The sequence below is a fragment of the Rhipicephalus sanguineus genome, chromosome 1 (genome assembly GCF_013339695.2).
Source record: "Rhipicephalus sanguineus isolate Rsan-2018 chromosome 1, BIME_Rsan_1.4, whole genome shotgun sequence".
Taxonomy (NCBI): Eukaryota; Metazoa; Arthropoda; class Arachnida; order Ixodida; family Ixodidae; genus Rhipicephalus; species Rhipicephalus sanguineus.
This window is the reverse complement of record NC_051176.1, coordinates 254,577,657-254,595,082: the sequence shown is the minus strand read 5'-3', so window position 1 is coordinate 254,595,082 and position 17,426 is coordinate 254,577,657. Positions and strand designations below refer to the sequence as shown.

Here is a 17,426-nt window from a genome sequence, read left to right as displayed (position 1 = left end):
TTGGTTCTCGGAATTCCTCCTAGCATGAGCGCTGACCAGCTTTGAATCTGGAACTGCATATCTGCCCTGTAATGACTGGCTTATCTGATAATTAGTAAGAGTTTACTTGTTTAAAGTTCAAGATTAGCTGATATAAATAAAACAAATTACAAATATAAACTTGTTTGCATCTGTTAAAAGCTTGATAGAGCACTTAAATCATGCAGCTCGTTTTGTTTTTTCCTCCTAAAGGAACACTGATGGAATGGCCACCATGGATGGGAAGCCTGACACGCTACAAAGCCCAGAAACTGAGGTATTTTTTTTTTATGTGGCTGTAGTTTGGGGGAATCATTGTAATGTGAAGCATCACAGTGCTATGATACTGAGCTCAGCACTGGCCTGTGGGTGCTGTAGTATAAGGCATGCTTTAATGTATTTAGGATATCTACACCATGCATGTAGACGTGCTGTATTACTTCACTGTATCATGTTGTGGGGGTGGCATTTGCTGTGCTGGTTAGGCCAAATGCTTCACAGAGATAATGAGGTAGGCATGCATTTGCTGATTTGGCAACACCTTCAGTAAAGTGCCTTGTCACAAGCAGGTACTATGTGGAGGGGGCGGGTGGCATCTGAGTAGCTAGAGCCTTTTGCTGTTAGCTCATGCTAGCTTGGCATGCCAGCTCAGCATGCCAGATGCGCTGCTTGTGCTTCAAGGGGGCAAAGCTTCAGGCATAGATGTGGGTGATATGTGCTTTGTTCCTTTGTTCCCAGAGGGGCCAAGACCCCCAAATTATGGTATGGTGATACAGTTGAACACGGATATATCGAACTCAAAGGGGATCGCGAATTAGTTCGATATAGGAAAAATTCGATATAAAAAAATACAGGCCCCGAGACCTTACCAGTGGCGGACGATCACCTACAATCGGCGCATTCAAAATGACAACTAATTCTGCACACACGATGCAACAAAATGTTTTAATTGCGCGAAAAAAAATCGCTTATCTTGGCCTGCTTCTTCGTCTTCGAAATAAAGTTGAATACGTTGACCTCAATCTTATTGAGGCTGTCCAGGTCGACAGCCCGGTTCTCTCCATGTCGCTGCAAAAACGGCGAATCAAGCCAAACGCTGCCGCCACTTCAGCGGCGGAGTACGCGCACGTAGTCGCCGCCTCGTCCGGATGATCTTCGTCGCCACTTGAGCTGTCGGCCTGGGCATCCTGGGTCCCTGTGACTGCAGCTACAATGTCCACGTCAGCGAGGCTCGCAACAGCCTAAACATTGCAGTCCGCTTCCACGAAATCGTCCGCAGACACTTCGGGTGGAACGGCAGCCGGGAAAAGGGACGACCACTCGCGAAACGTGTCGTCTATACGCTCGTTGTCGCCGTCTTCACCGGTTTCCGCAAGTTCCACCGTCACGAAACCTGCTTTCCGGAAGCAGTTGGCCACTGTGTCTGTCCTTACATCTTGCCAGGCGCCCGTCACCATTTGCATGGCACCAAGCAGGTCAACCTTCAGCTCGGTGCCCATGCGGACGTTGACTAGAAGCCTATCAAGGAGTCGCCTCCTGTAGCCCACCTTGAAGGACTTGATGATGCCCTCGTCGAGCGGTTGCAGCTTTGCTGTCGTGTTGGCCGGCAGAAACGTCACTTCGATGTTTTTGAGCGCGCAGGTGCACGCACGTAAAAGAGGAATGCGGTGGTATGCGACAACTCACGGAAGTGAACTCCGCCAACAAAGCACTCGCGATCAGTCGCGATGGCAGCGATGGCTACCCGGGCTACCTGCGAGGGCAGCAGCGATGTATGAAAGGCACGAGCTGTGGTTGGCTGAGCAAATACGAAAGGTGCAGGCTGTGGTTGGCTGATGAAAACTCACAAAACAGCAACAAAAAAAAAAGAAAGAAAGAAAAGGCAAAAGGAGGAGGCCGCCGGCTCCTTCGTACCTGCTCTCCGAGCAGACGGTAACGCGGAGCAACCATGAGAAATAGAGAGAAAAAATTTTAAAAAATGCCGCTCCGCAAGTTGGAGAACGCACCCAACAGGAGTACAGTCCGAGCCCTCTCGCCCTCACATTTTTCGAGTGTTTTGGGTGTCGGCTGAGGCGCGGTGCCGCGAAGGTCACGGGGCGCAGTGAGTGCTGAAGCGCACCTTCCAGCTCGCGCGTCGTTCGAAATATCTGATAGCGGGTAAAAATACCGTTCGATATAAACGTGCAATTTTCTATACTTTTACAAAGGATTTTCAAGGGGATAATTTACGAGTTCGATATAGCCGAAAATTCGATATATGTGGGTTCGATATATTCGTGTTCGACTGTACTGCTATCCACAAATTAATGGTTAACTCATGTATAAAAGATTTTCCATGTTTAAACTTTTTTGTTATTTGAACAATTCACATTCATAACGAAACCATGAATAATACTTGTAATATAGGTTTATTTTCATTATTATTTGACTACAGTATACATTCCAACAATTTTGTGGCTTACAGTTATTGCACTGAATTTGAAAACAGAAAGTAGTCTTTTTTTTTTTTTCTACGTTAATCGGGTGCAAAAACAACTGTGAAACATGGTTCCCGTATTCCTTAATGCTTTATATACAAATACATATGGTAAGCACTTCTGATGCACTTAAAGACGAAAACTATGAGGTGCATCGAAAGCATTTATAATATTCAGTTATTGAAAGAGTAGTAAACCTCAACTGCACTCTTTGTGCACTCTTTATTCTAGCCAGCTCTACTCCCAGGATTACTCGCACAGAAATACCCAGTAAAGTGGATGGGGGAACACCTGCTGCCATAGTTCAATTCATTGAGCATCGAACGTGTTATCTATAGTTTGTAGGCCCAGTCCCTGCCGGCAGCAAGTTGTTTCCTCGTCCACTTTAATTCCTTTCCACTTATGACATAATTACTACACTACAGCTAGAAACTACAAATAATGTCCGATGCCTTCCTTGGCTTCATTGTCTGTTGGTTTTCAATAGGTTGTATTTAACGAAAAAAATGAGCCCTTGATCCATTCTCGTTCTGTCTATCTGATGTATTATCGCACGTTTCGCACCAAGAGCAATGGCCTTTGAGATTAAAGACACGTCAGTATGGTGACGGTGATACTTGGTTAGGTACACTTGCAAGCAACAATGTCAGTCCCTCCTCTCTTTTATCTTTGTATGCCAAGAAAAGCACATCAGTAGGAAGAGGGGAGGGGTTTTACAACAGCCTGGAAAAACTGTTGGGGTTCCTCAAAGCCAGTAAGTCTTTGCTAAGAACTGCACATCTCAGATTGTGGTAATGTTTTTACAATTATAATTTTCCTTAGAACTTTTTTGTTTATCACGGCAGCTCGCGGTTAGTTTCTCTGCTTTGCTTATGATGCCTGAATTCTCCATATGACTTGATGTGGTAATGCCACATTGTGCTGCTACCTCATTGTTATAACCTTCTACCATTGTACTACCTATGAAACCTTTATTGCAGTAGCTGTTTTCTTTTGGTAGCCATTACATTGTTTTTATATGGGTATCTTTTTTTTTCTCAGTATCCCACCAAGTTCAGTGAGAGCCTTCCAGCACTCTTCACTGTTCTGGATGAAAGCATGGCCATCCAAGAGCCCCATGCCCCAAAGTCTGTTGAGAGCTTTCTGCGCTCCTCTTCGTGCAACGTAAAACCAAGAAATGTACGGCGACGCCTTATTTTTGACACTGCAAAAAAACTGTCCGCTCCTAAGCCCAACTCCCGTTATAAGCACTTGGGTGCTCCCCCTGTGAAAAAGAAAAGTGTTGCAACGAAATCGTATGCTGAAGTTGGTGCCCAGACTTGTGCAGCTCCTCCAATTGTTGGAGACATGAGTACCCAGGTGAATCTGTCAAGTCTATGGAGGGAGCATGACCAAAACAAGGCCTCATCACATATCCATCCTTTGTCGCTGTACACTGACAATCAAAGGAAGTCCTCACTGGCTGATGTAGAGTCGGAGGTAAGAAAGTGCACATTTTGCAGCAAAAAAACAGCACGCTATTGGCCAATAACCAACCCACATCACGAGCGGCGCTCGAGTCAGATGCACTTCTTACCATAGGGTGCCGCCACTTGCCAACACCGTGCTCCATAATCTGCTAACATTACACAGTGGCCACACTAGTGTTCACAGGAATCGCAACGGAAAAGAGCGATCGCGTTTCAACATACGCGCTGAAGGTCATAACTAGAGACTGGATTTTAGGCAAATGCCTGTTTTGTTCCTTGCACTCCTATCTCTCCATTCTGATATATGAGCATGAATTAGAGGTTAAGAAGGGCTATCATAGTGTTTTTATAGTGTCTATAAATGCCTGTTTTTGGCATTCGTGCCTAAATGCTTACAAATACCTATAAATGCCTATTTTCAAAATTGGTGTTTATATGAACACTATTTAGCCTCACGTTTTGCTCCCAGGTGCAGTTCGAAACCGTTATTTATGTTACCGCGCAACATTGACTGTTCGAAACTCTTATCGGGTTCAACCTGGTCCTCTAGTTCAACCAACCCCGGGAAACAACCGCTAGCAGTAGTGAAGTGGGACACGCCAGCGAGAATTCGCCGCCGTACTGACATGGCGCGAGCGGTTGGTGAATGCAAAACCGCGGAGAGCCGTCTGCGGAAAGGAGAGAGAAGGGCAAAAAAAGAACGAAACATGTGATGTGCACGCAGCTTTTGTTTGGTTTGTAATTTACCTTTAATAAAGGTGGTCACTGCAGTAGCGTAGCCAGAAATTTTTGTCAAGGGGTTCAACCATATTTTATGTATGTTCATGCGTGCATTTTTATGTGTGCATGTATTATATACGCATGCAAAACCAACAAGATCTTTTTGAGGGGGACGGGGGGGGGGGTTAAACCCCTGCATCGCTGCACCAGTGGTTCACTGGCAGGGGAACAATTGGCTCTTCGTCATTCGACCTAGCGAATAGGAGGAATCCCTCCCTTCTGGTCTTTTAGCAATCTGGCTATCTGCTCCTGCTCTACCTTTCTCAGTCACGCCAAAAAGAAAGAGGCCCAGGAGTGTGTTGATTCATCAGTGGACACTTGAGTTGCCTTGCAGAACACAGGAAAGGCTGTGTTCCACGAATCATAGGGGACAAAGCACAATTGCACGGCTATGTTCAACTGTTGGAACCTTTGTGCCATCTTAAGCAATAACATTTTTGTTTTCCTGTCGTAGATAGAGGTCGCGCACGTCTTCATTTGAAATTATTTGCATTTGTATGAAAGTTTATTTTGTCTATATTTACGATATTGGAGGCCCACACTTTGTTTTGCCTGCCTATTTTTGGCACCTAAAACGAGCTTTTTTAATGCCTAGAAATTCGGCCTCTAGTCATAACGCACACAGATGTAACTTTCTTTTGCCCCATGCCATCCCTCCTTGTGTAGCTTCCAGCGCACTTGTCAGCACGAGAGAAAGCACTTAAAGCGTGCGACGTATACCTGTAAATCCTCTTGTTTTTGATGGATTCGGGAAGTTTTGAGGCAATTGATTCGTGACGCAATGAGCTCCAATACTGAGCTCATTTGATGATTACTTGGAAAAGTGGTAGGACCCCTTTAAATGTTGTTTAAGGGTAATTTAGGGCTCAGGTTTTCTCTTCAGATTACGATATTCCGCGGCATATAGGTTACGTTGTTTTTCATCAGTTTAGCCTCTTCACCGCTGAACAAAGACTTAGGCAGAAAAAGAGATGCAGCTTGAAATATCTTATTTCACGTGGTTCGACAAGTGAAAAAGAAAAAAACATTGTTGCAAAAATTTCGTTTTCAAAGGGTAAAAATGGGTGTCCACAAACGAGGACTTTAGTTGCAAAAATGGCATAAACACTGCTGATAAATGCGAATTGTGGCTTTCAGAGCTTAAAAATTTTTTTTTTTGATTCTCAAAGACCAATAGCCTAACTTTTCTTCACACTACTTTGTATGCAAAAAAAAGAATAATTACAAAACTTTAAGGAGTAAGGCCGTAGCAATAGCACACTGCATGATCTGCCCACCGCTGTTTTATTTTGCTTGCACACCAGCTGCTAATGTTGACTTGTGCTTGTCAAGAAAGAATGTCAATTCCTCCTCCCATTCATTCTTTGTATGCCGAGTAAAGCATGTCAGTAGGAAGCGGGAAAGGTTCTGCAAAACTGTGGATAAGCCGTTAAATTTCCTGAAGACCAGTAAGTGTGAGAACCCCTGGCCTAGAGTTCTCCACAAAGCTAAAAAGCTGCACCTCTGTTTCTACTAATGTTTTTATAAAATAATTTCCTTTAGAACTGTTTTTGTTCATCACTGCAACTTGTGGTTTGTTTCTCTGGCCTGCTGATGATACATAAATTCTTCGTATCACTTCATGTTGTAATGTCACATTGTGCTGCTACCGCAGCATTATAGCCTTTTACCATTGTACTGCCTAAGAAACCTTTATTGCAGTGGCTGTTTTCTTTTGGTAGCCATTACATTGCTTTTTGTACGTGCATCTTCTTTTTTCTCAGTGTGCGATCAACTTCAGTGAGAGCCTCCCAGCAATGTTCACAGAGTGGCATGAAAGTGTGGCCATCCAAGAGGCCCCAAAGTCCGTCAAGAGCTTTCTGTGCTCCTCTACATGTAAAGTAAAATCAAGAAATGTACGCCGACGCCTAGTCTTTGACACGGCAAAAAAACTGTCTGCTCCTAAGCACAATGCTCGTTATAAGCACTTGGGTGCTTCCCCTGTCAAAAGCAAAAGTGCTGCAGCGAAATCGTGTGCTGAAGTTGGTACCCAGACCTTTGCAGTTCCTCCAACCGTTGAAGATATGTGTACTCAAGTGAACCTGTCAAGTGCATTGAGGAAGCTTGACCAAAACAAGGCCTCATCACATATCCATCCCTTGTTGGTACACACTGACGATCAAAGGAAGTCCTCGCACACCAATATGAAGTCTGAGGTAAGAAAGTGCGGATTTTACTGTCATAATGATTCTTAATATTCACTAATTGCAGTTATTGTGCATTGTCTGGGAATCGTATAGCTTCAGCTGGCAAATTGATTTGGGACGTTAAAGGAAAACAACGAAGCAGTTTAAACAGGTAGCTCCGTGCCAAAACATGAAGCATTATTACATCAGTATGGCAAAACATATTTGAAAACATTTTATTACGATGGTAAATATATGGACAGTCTCGACGGATTTTTGCCGTCGCCGTCATGTCCCTCTGGAATGAAGTCCAAATTGATAAGGTCCCCCCGCGCATTGTATGCTCTACCGCGAGTAAAAGCACGCGAGCGAAGGCGACGAACGCGGCCGAAGCAGAGTTTAAACGAGCCGGCCCATTTCCGTCGCTTGGAGGGTGCATGCGATAACATCACCCCGCTCGGGAGGCCTGCGGTCAAAGCAGACACGAAACGTCCCGCCCGTCTTTAACGAGCCTTAAAAGATGCGAAGACGCGAGGGGGAGAGGGGGAGTGTCGCGCGAGGAGCAACTTTGAACTTTGAATCTAAGGGCGTGGTCGTGATCGCTGGCGCGCGCGCTATCTTGAAACCATCATAGCGGGTGGCTCGTATACCCTTTTACGTGCTGTGCTCTCAACTGCGAAGCGACTATGCGGAGAGCATCGCTCCCTGGAGCGACCGTATTCTCTTACACCAGCGTTTTGTATTTACGCGAGATCGGATACAAAATAGTTTAGCTGCCAGCCTCACTTCGTGTAGCACTATAATTTGTTGCTATCGCATTCATTTTTTCACCCTTGCGATGAAACTGCGACTTTTTTTTTATAACCAAGCCACAGTACCGCAGTAAATGCTCATACTTTCAGAAGTTTAGTTAGTGGTACCTACAGAATGTGTTCTACTTCATTTTTACTTGCATCAAATCAGCTAGGTTGGAGAAAATGCCATAAAAATACCATTAAACAATTGTGAGCTGGTGCATGAATCTAAAGCAGTTTAACCAGCAGTCTTTCATTTTTGAATTTTTGCTGACTGTAAGACTCTTTTTCTTTATGTATTGTATGTATTGTATAAGGGCCATTTAAGACTCTGTTTTCTCTTTGGATGATGTTTCACGGCACATAGGTTATATTGTTTTTCATGACTAATACGACATGTAAGCACATGTGTTCAGGAGTAGGTCATTTATGTTTTAATCCCTGTAACTAAGCATGATTGCCTATGACACCTATTGTGGAAATTGCAAGAAGTTTTAGTCGCCCAGTAGTATGACTAAGACATCTTTAATTTGGAATTATACCAGCCCAAGCTAAAATGTGAAGAAATGAGAATGAACAAGACCACATGTTTTAACATGGTTGTAAGGACCGAGTGGTGGTTCGTCACGTTTGCGAGTGCGTGGCTCAACGGGACGGGCGACAAGAGAATACTCACGAATGAGTTTCAATAAACATTTATGGGGACAAGGGATTCTAGGGACGATGACGGAGAACAAGCACAGAGATAAGCACACATAAATTAAGCTGAAAGCCCTACCCGCGGAATGTCCGATCAAGGTAGCAAGAAAACGAAGTCTCACGACTCGTAGACGACGTTGCCTTGACGAGGGTCAGTCCACATGCGGCGACGAGTGTCGTTGAAGGCGAGCCCAGGCACGCAGGTGACACGTCCCATGTGCCTTATAGCAGGAAGATAAGGCCTCCGGAAGGCCTCCCGTTTGATCACGGCCTTGCGCCGTCCCAGGTGGCGACGGTGTTCAGGAACTCATGACGCCTGCCCGCCGACACAGCAGGAGCCGCGCCCTGTACCGGTAGCCTCAGGCAGGTAGCTCGGCTCCCTAGGTCTCACCGAGAACAGGCAGGAGGAGCTCCCCGGACAGCGCCCTGGTCCGGCACGTCCTCGCTGGAGCCACCGCCAACGCCCGCAACACCAGGCAAGCACCAGTCCTCGCTGAGCACGGCCACGACAAACTTCTCGGACAGCGCCCTGGTCCGGCGTGTCCTTCGGCTTGCTTCGCTCAGCCCTCTGCGCGTTCCACACCCGCCTCTTCTTTTTCGTCTTCTTTTCTCTTGTGCCGCCGCTGCGCGTGCCACCTGTCCCTGGCTCGCCTTCATGTCACCGTCGTCTTCACCCTCACAATTCCGCACAAACATCTCAAAATTCACAAACGCCTAAATTTCTTTCAGAAATTCCCTTCATTCACTACAATTATCCCCCCACTCAAGAAAGTTGTTCGGCACAACAACTTTTCCACAGTCATCAAGTCCAACAACACACAAGGACACAATTTACATAATGTTGCACCTCTTCTGCGATAATCCTAAGCAAATGTCAGCACACCTTCGTTCTAACAGGCACTATTGGTAACGGGGTTGTGTTTCCTTTTCCTCATATCTTTTGAGGAGGTTAGCGTTAAATAAGCTAACTCGCGAACCTAGGTCTAATAGATAATAATTCTCGCTACGTTTCTCTAGGACTGTAAAGGGACCTTTCCACGTGAGGATTAGCTTATTCTTGGCCGATGGAAGGAGCAGCAACACTTTATCGCCTGCAGAGAGCTCTCGAAGTCTTTTCTTCCTGTCATCAGGCTTCTTTTGTGAAGCTTTTGCCTTCTGGACCTCTTCTTGAGCTATCTTGCAGGTGTTCTGCAACCTCTCTTTTAGCTCGATGGCATCTCTGTACGCGGTCTTCATCTCCCAATCGACGTTTTCGCCTGCCCACAATTCCTTAAGTATGGACATTGGGCCACGCACGAATCGTCCGTAAAGGAGATCAAATGGCGAAAAACCAAGGCTCGCTTGCGGGACCTCGCGATAAGCAAAGAGTAGTGGAGCCAAATACATGTCCCATTGTTTAGGGCACTCCTGACACATTCGCCTAATCATCTGCTTGAGTGTCCTATTGACGTTTTCAACAAGCCCGTTCACCATGCTGTGATAAGGCATCGTGGGAAGTTGTCTAAATGACAGTAGTCGTCTCAGATCTTGTATCAGGCCAGATGTGAAAGACTTGCCACGGTCGCTCACTATTTCCCGTGGGACCCCAACGCGAGCGAACATTTCTAGTAGCGCTTCCGCTACTCGCTCCGTTTCAATACTCGGCAAGGCTACCGCATCTGGGTAGCGCGTGGCAAGGTCTATCATCGTTAGAACGTATCTATTTCCTTTTTCTGAAATTGGGGTAAAAGGACCGATAAGATCAATCGCAACTCGATGGAATGGAGTTTCGATTATGGGCATATTACCCAGATCAACACGACCCACGAGGTGTTTCGGCACTGTTCGTTCACACATGCCACATGACTTTACAAAGCGTTTGACATCCGCTTGCACTCCAGGCCAATAAAACTCCTCAAGGACACGGTCTGTGGTCCTCTTTTGCCCCTGATGTCCAGCGAGCAATCCCTCGTGTGCCATCTTCATAACTGTGGCGCGTAGCTTCTTCGGAACCACCAGTTGTTCGAAGTGTCGCTGTTCCGCAGTCTGATAATGCCGGAAAAGGATGCCATGGACCAGCACGAACTTGGTAGTAGCTCGTTTCTTGGACGTTGTTGTTTGGTCCAATGCTTGGAAACAAGCCTCCAGTGTCTGATCCGTGCTCTGCAATTGCCGAAGTTCTTCCCGGCTGACGTTTAAGGGGTCAACTTGCGGTGCAGGTAATTTTTGCAGTTTTCCCGTCTTTCCTGCAGCGGCCGTCACTTCCTCACTCCGTACTTTAGGCCCTGTATCTGTACCCTTGGCTTCTTTCGATGAAGTGGCTTGCTTGGAATCATGATCCCCCATTGGGACAGCACCTTCAATGTTGCCAAGAATGACCTCGTACAGAGGGTTCTCCATGCAAACGGCACGAGCAACTCCTCTGAAGAACGGGGAATCAATAAATACTTCAGCCTCCGGCAAACTCTTTTCAGACCGGTCGAGTAGGCGTATAACGCGGTTATTACCAGTCAGCTTGGAGTCAGGAACGAGGGACCGTTTCACTACAACCGTGTTGCAGCCGGTGTCTCGCAAGATCGTCACCAAGGTTCCCTCAAGACGACCAATTACCGTCGGCATCTTTTCCAGCGCTCCACAGCACGTTGTACAGCTCTGGGCAACGTCCAGCATACCATGACTTTTGCATGCACTGGTTTGGGCAGGCTTCCGTTGTTTTTCCTGCTCATCCTGCAATTCTTCCTGTCTTACAACAGCGCATGAAGGTTCACCATGTCTCCCAGAGCCAACAGAGCACGTGTCGGCGCTATGACCAGGCTTATTGCACTTGAAGCATGGTGATGGCTTCGGTGCTCTAGATCTCGTCCAGCAGTCGGATGCTTTATGTCCCGGCTTTTTGCAAAGAAAGCAGAGAGGCTTTCCTTTGCTCTCTGTCGTCACAGCTGCTTTATAATGGCCAGGCGGCTTTCCCTTCTCTTCTCTGGTTTCTTTGCCTTTAGCAAGATTAAGGATGCCTTGAGCTTCCAAGTACTGATCGGCTGTCGTGGCCAGTGTATCTAGGTTATGACACGCTCTTTCCTTCAGAAAGATCGCCAACTTTTCCTCGCAGCTGCCTAGAAACTGCTCCGACACGATCTTGTCTCGCAGCGCTTCATACGTCTTCGGTGTCTTGGCTAACACTTGCCAATGGTCAAAATAGCCTAGAAGACGACCGGCAAACTGTCGTGCTGTCTCAGCGTTTTCAGGCTCCGCATCCCGGAACTTTACACGGTACCCTTCTTCCGTGTAGCGGAACCGCTGCAGCAAGGTCTGCTTGAGCTTGGCGTAATCGGTAGCGTCTTCCGCGGACATCCGACCTACTGCCGTTAATGCTTCGCCCGTCAAACAAAGACTCAAAGACAAGGCCCACTTGTCTTGTGGCCAACCTTGACTAGACGCTACTCTCTCAAACCTCTGTATGTAAGCATCTAGTTCATCCCTCTCCTCGTTATAGGGAGGGATCATCTTATGGGGGCTGCGAAAACTCTGACCACCACCTGTCTCGCTACCTACGGTGGTTCTCGGACTCAACCGCTCTGCCTCTAACACACGCCTTCGCTCTTCGAGGAGCGCCCGTTCCGCCTCCATACGCGCTAACTCTCGCGTGTGTTCCTCCTGCGCCGCTACCCTCGCTTCTTCCCGCTCCTTAGCTCGCTGATCCCTCATATCCTTCTGTTCTGCACTGACCCATGCCTGCAAGGCCTCTCCACTGAGTCCCATCTCCTTCCCTAACTCAACGAGCGTTCTCTTTTCGTCCATTGCCGCCCACCACACACAAGCAACGTAAGGCTCTAAGGTGTACGGAAGAGCTTGGTCCTGTCTCGCGGACGCCAGAAAATTGTAAGGACCGAGTGGTGGTTCGTCACGTTTGCGAGTGCGTGGCTCAACGGGACGGGCGACAAGAGAATACTCACGAATGAGTTTCAATAAACATTTATGGGGACAAGGGATTCTAGGGACGATGACGGAGAACAAGCACAGAGATAAGCACACATAAATTAAGCTGAAAGCCCTGCCCGCGGAATGTCCGATCAAGGTAGCAAGAAAACGAAGTCTCACGACTCGTAGACGACGTTGCCTTGACGAGGGTCAGTCCACATGCGGCGACGAGTGTCGTTGAAGGCGAGCCCAGGCACGCAGGTGACACGTCCCATGTGCCTTATAGCAGGAAGATAAGGCCTCCGGAAGGCCTCCCGTTTGATCACGGCCTTGCGCCGTCCCAGGTGGCGACGGTGTTCAGGAACTCATGACGCCTGCCCGCCGACACAGCAGGAGCCGCGCCCTGTACCGGTAGCCTCAGGCAGGTAGCTCGGCTCCCTAGGTCTCACCGAGAACAGGCAGGAGGAGCTCCCCGGACAGCGCCCTGGTCCGGCACGTCCTCGCTGGAGCCACCGCCAACGCCCGCAACACCAGGCAAGCACCAGTCCTCGCTGAGCACGGCCACGACAAACTTCTCGGACAGCGCCCTGGTCCGGCGTGTCCTTCGGCTTGCTTCGCTCAGCCCTCTGCGCGTTCCACACCCGCCTCTTCTTTTTCGTCTTCTTTTCTCTTGTGCCGCCGCTGCGCGTGCCACCTGTCCCTGGCTCGCCTTCATGTCACCGTCGTCTTCACCCTCACAATTCCGCACAAACATCTCAAAATTCACAAACGCCTAAATTTCTTTCAGAAATTCCCTTCATTCACTACAATGGTGAATGTAAGCAGTCGCTAAGGTTCTGGGTGCAAGTTCTTACTTTCAGGCATTGTAAATGGTTGTCTTCTGGATGTGCACTACCACACAAAAAATATGCGTGCTATATACAGTTGAACCGAGAGCAGACTTGTACACGTTACTAAAAATAACTGATTACAATTACTTCTTTAAAAATGTAATTGATTACAATGGTCAATTACAGCCCCAGAAATGTAGCTGAGCAATTACAGAAATGTAATAGATTACTTTTCAAAATATTCTTGCTGTAACACGACACAAGTTTACTCAAACTACAACAAACTACTGTGACTTGCACGGTAGAGAGAAGGCTGGAGGCTTGCGTGAAGGCTAGGAGGCTTACTGTGGCTTCTGTGATATATTGTTACACGTTAACTTTCGACAGGAGTTGTTTTTCAAAGTTGTCGTCGCCAATTCTTCCACGTTTCCTCGTTAAGAGGTCAGCTGCTACACTGAACACTCTCTCAACGCATGCGCTGTAGGGAAGGGCGGTATTATAACGCAGGAACACCTTGCGCACCAGGTCGCAGTTGCACAGTGCTTCGATGCTAGTATGCATATCCTCTATGAAGCGTCGCGCTTTGCTGCTGCTGGCACTTGGGTAAGGCATTGCAGATAAGGCCAAGGAAAAGGTGAAAAAATAGGCCCCATAGGGACCCCCATCTAACAGGATAGGGGCGTCCCTATGGTGCGGTCGCATATTTTTCGGGCCGAGGACTGCCGTAAAAGACTGGTTGCAACTTGACTTTGGAAAAAAAGGGGTAATTGATTACCGGTAATCAATTACAAGAACATGTAATTGAATTACCGGGAATGTTACAGTTTCTATAAAGTAATCAATTATATTAGAAAATTACAAGAAAGTGTTATTGTTTACAAGTAATCAATTACTTGTAATGCATTACGTACAACTCTGACCCAGAGTAAGACCTACTAGGGGATTGTGTAATAATTCAATATATCAGTGAATAGAAGTACAAAACATGTCTGAAAGTCTACGGCCACATTGAATGCATTACATGTTAGTACTCGCTTTTCATCCACGTCTTCTTAAGGAACTTGCATATCAGACTGGAAGGTCTTTCATGCTCTTGCAGCACGATGGCAGTCTTTCTAATAAGACACGGCCACAGGCACTATGCTTCACTGCACGATGATTAGCTTTTTTTCACCACATTATAAGTTTTTTTTTGGAGAAACGCTTATTAGATCAAACGCATCATTCAACACTTTGCTTGTGTGAACACACCGTATACAGTGCGTGATGCCTAAAGCAGTACTAAATACAGTAGGGGTGTGTGCTTCACAATGCAGAGTGAGCAGGGGGAAAAAGAAATAGCCCGTCTCCCTTATGTGTTATTGCAAGTTTCGTATCAAGAGAAGTGCCCTTTAAGATTAAGCATAGCATGCCTGTGTGGCAATGGTGATGTTTGGTTAGGCATACTTCAAAGCAAGAATGTCAATCGCTTCCCCCATTCATTCTTTGTATACCAAGTAAAGCACGTTGGTAGGAAGGGGGAGAGGTTCTGCAAAAGTGTGGACAAGCTGTTAGGTTTCCCGAGGACCAGTAAGTGTAAGAACCCCTGGCCTAGAGTTCTCTGTAAAGCTAAAAAACTGCACATCTCTGCGTGCTTCTACTAATGTCTTTACAATTAATTTTGCTTAGAACTCTTCTTGTTTATCACTGCAGCATGTGGTTAGTTTCTCTGCTCAGCTGATGATACATCACTTCTTTGTATCGCTTGATGTGGTAATGCCGTATTGTGCTGTTACCTCAGTATTATAGCCTTTTACCATTGTACTGCCTAAGAAACCTTTATTGCAGTAGCTGTTTTCTTTTGGTAGCCATTACATTGCTTTTTGTATTTGTATGTTCTTTTTCTCAGTGCCCGATCAACCTCAGTGAGAGTGTGCCAGCAATGTTCACAGTGTGGGATGAAAGTGTGGCCATCCAAGACGCCCCAAAGTCCGTCAAGAGCTTTCTGCGCTCCTCCACATGTAAAGTAAAATCAAGAAATGTACGGAGACGTCTTGTGTTTGACTCGGCGAAAAAACTGTCCGTTCCTAAGTTGAACTCCCATTATAAGCACTTGGGTGCTTCTCCTGTGAAAAGGGACAGTGCTGCAATGAAAGCTTATGCTGAAGTTAGCGCCCAGACGTACAGTGGTGCTGCCACTGTAGCTCAACACTGTGCTGATGTTGGCACACAAACCTTTGCAACTCCTCCAACTTTAAAAGAAATCGGTACTCAGGTCGACTTGTCAAGCTCCTTGATGAAGAATGAGCAGAATGAGTCATCAGCTACTATGTTGCTGCTAACAGGAGATGAAAAGAAATCCACGGCGATGATGAGCACGCAGACAGATGTCGAGTGGGAGGTAAGTGCACGTTTTCCTCCAATAATGAATGTTAATACTGCTACATCTATACTGTAGTTAGGATGGTAGCATAGATCTGCATTTTAAAAAAAGGCACTACGAAGAAGCAGTCTGTAGCACACACTATTAAAAGACCATATTCGCTACGGTTCTTATTGATTAGTGCTTCTCGCACCTGTTTTTGACATGGCAACAGTATTCACCGATTGCAGATATTATGCAGTTTCTAGCTATCTTGCATCTTCAGCTGGTGAGTTGGGAAAGGACTTTTAGGTAGACTAAATCAGTTTAAAGGACCCCTGACAGTGAAATTTTGGTTTTGGCTTTTTTTCTGTGATTTGTAGCCTTGTGTCTGGTAATGCCCAAATTGAATCGTAAATGCTCTAACTTATCGTATCATTAATGCTAGCGTCATTAATTGTGACCAGTTTTAGTGTCACTTCAAAATGCCTGCCTAAAATCATAAGAAACTAGGGCCCCACAGTGGGGGAGCGCCTGAGACCACATGCGCTCAAGCTTCGGTGACGCTGAACGTGCAATTTTCAAATCGGGGGACTCACGCAGTGAAGAATTAAACGATGTGGGTGCTTTGAGTGTGTCCCCCTCAGGAAAAAGAAAAGCATTCCTGGCGTAAGCAGCCAAAACCACCTTGAGAGCAGCCCGACAACAGAGTGAGAGGGGCGAGGAACAATAGCCCTCGTTGGGTGCCAGTCATGGTTTCGTCTGTGCCCCGTTAATGTTGTGCGACGTCGAGAATACTCGCTTTTTTGTGGAACGTCACAAGGGTCTCTTTCTACGTCATACTAGTGGTGATGTCGTGAGGTGCTGAAAACTCAGATGAGCACTCACGCTTACTTTAAAACAAAATAAAATATCTTAAAGGCAACGTTTGTTAGTTGTAATCGGTCAGAAGTCAGAAGTGCCCCACCCCCGCCGCATGCAGGACTGTCAAACAACACAAGCATCTCAAGTTTCCAAATTCGGTGTCAGGGCCCTTTAAATTTATGTATGTGGTAGTGCTTCATAGGTATAGCTATTTTCATTAATTTCATGGTAACAGGTTGATTACTGGAACAGAATACGAAAGCAAAACTTCCAATTCCTAAACTTATGCCAAAATTAACTGGGGCGGAGATGATGCTATCAAAACCATTAGAATCTTGGTGAGCTGGTGCTGCACAAAACAAGTGGAAATAAGCTCCCCCTGCCTCGTTTGTTTGTCTTTAACCAAAAATAAAGCAAGATTCACATTATTTCACCTTGTTCACTATATACCGGGCATTTCACATAAGAACTGAGAAATCAATAAATTAGGTAAGGTTTCTAAAAAAAAAGTGCGTAAACGCAATTTAATGAAAGCAACGACATGTGGCTCGCCATCACGTGACTCTCGTTAAAGTATTTTTAATATTGTGGTACATTGTTGATTAACTAAAGTTAATCGTGCAAAATTTTTAATATTCATTTTAGGGCCAGGCTAGAGCACTGCACGCGCCGAATTTTACGGCCCGGGCCCGCTTTATGAAGCCTGAGCCCAGCCCGGGCCCGTGGTACCGAGCGCGGGCCCGGCCCGGACCCGGGCGTACATGACCGAACCCAGCCCCACCCCAACCCGGGCGTACTTGACTGTACCCAGCCCGAGCCCGGCCCGGGCCCGGGCGTTCATTACTAAACTAGTCCAAGGCGCTTGTTCATGACCAGGCCCGACCCGGGCCTGCTAGAGGATATTAGTTGTTGATGATGATTATTAATGATGCCGTGCGCTTTGTAGCGGGCGATCGGACGGAAAATCCGGTGTGTACATGCATCGAAATGTTGCTTTGTCCGTGGTGGTAGCTCAGCGGTTAAGCTGCTTCGCTGTTAAGTCCTAGGACGCGGGTGCGATTCCTGCGGCCACGGCGGCCGCAATTTGATGGGGGC

At 46.6% G+C, this 17,426-nt stretch overlaps 1 protein-coding gene across 4 annotated transcripts in view; it reads left to right on the top strand.

Moving 5' to 3' along the window:
- LOC119378193 (uncharacterized) overlaps positions 1–17,426 on the top strand; it is a 59,981-nt gene that overhangs the window by 15,581 nt on the left and 26,974 nt on the right. For 3 of the 4 annotated variants that reach the window (XM_037647409.2, XM_037647417.2, XM_037647412.2), the window contains exons 8-11: positions 232–295; positions 3,537–3,974; positions 6,508–6,939; positions 15,015–15,506. In XM_037647409.2, coding sequence (XP_037503337.1) covers positions 232–295; positions 3,537–3,974; positions 6,508–6,939; positions 15,015–15,506 — 1,426 coding nt within the window. The remainder of the gene's footprint in view (positions 1–231; positions 296–3,536; positions 3,975–6,507; positions 6,940–15,014; positions 15,507–17,426) is intronic. The other variant, XM_037647421.2, reaches the window with a different exon arrangement.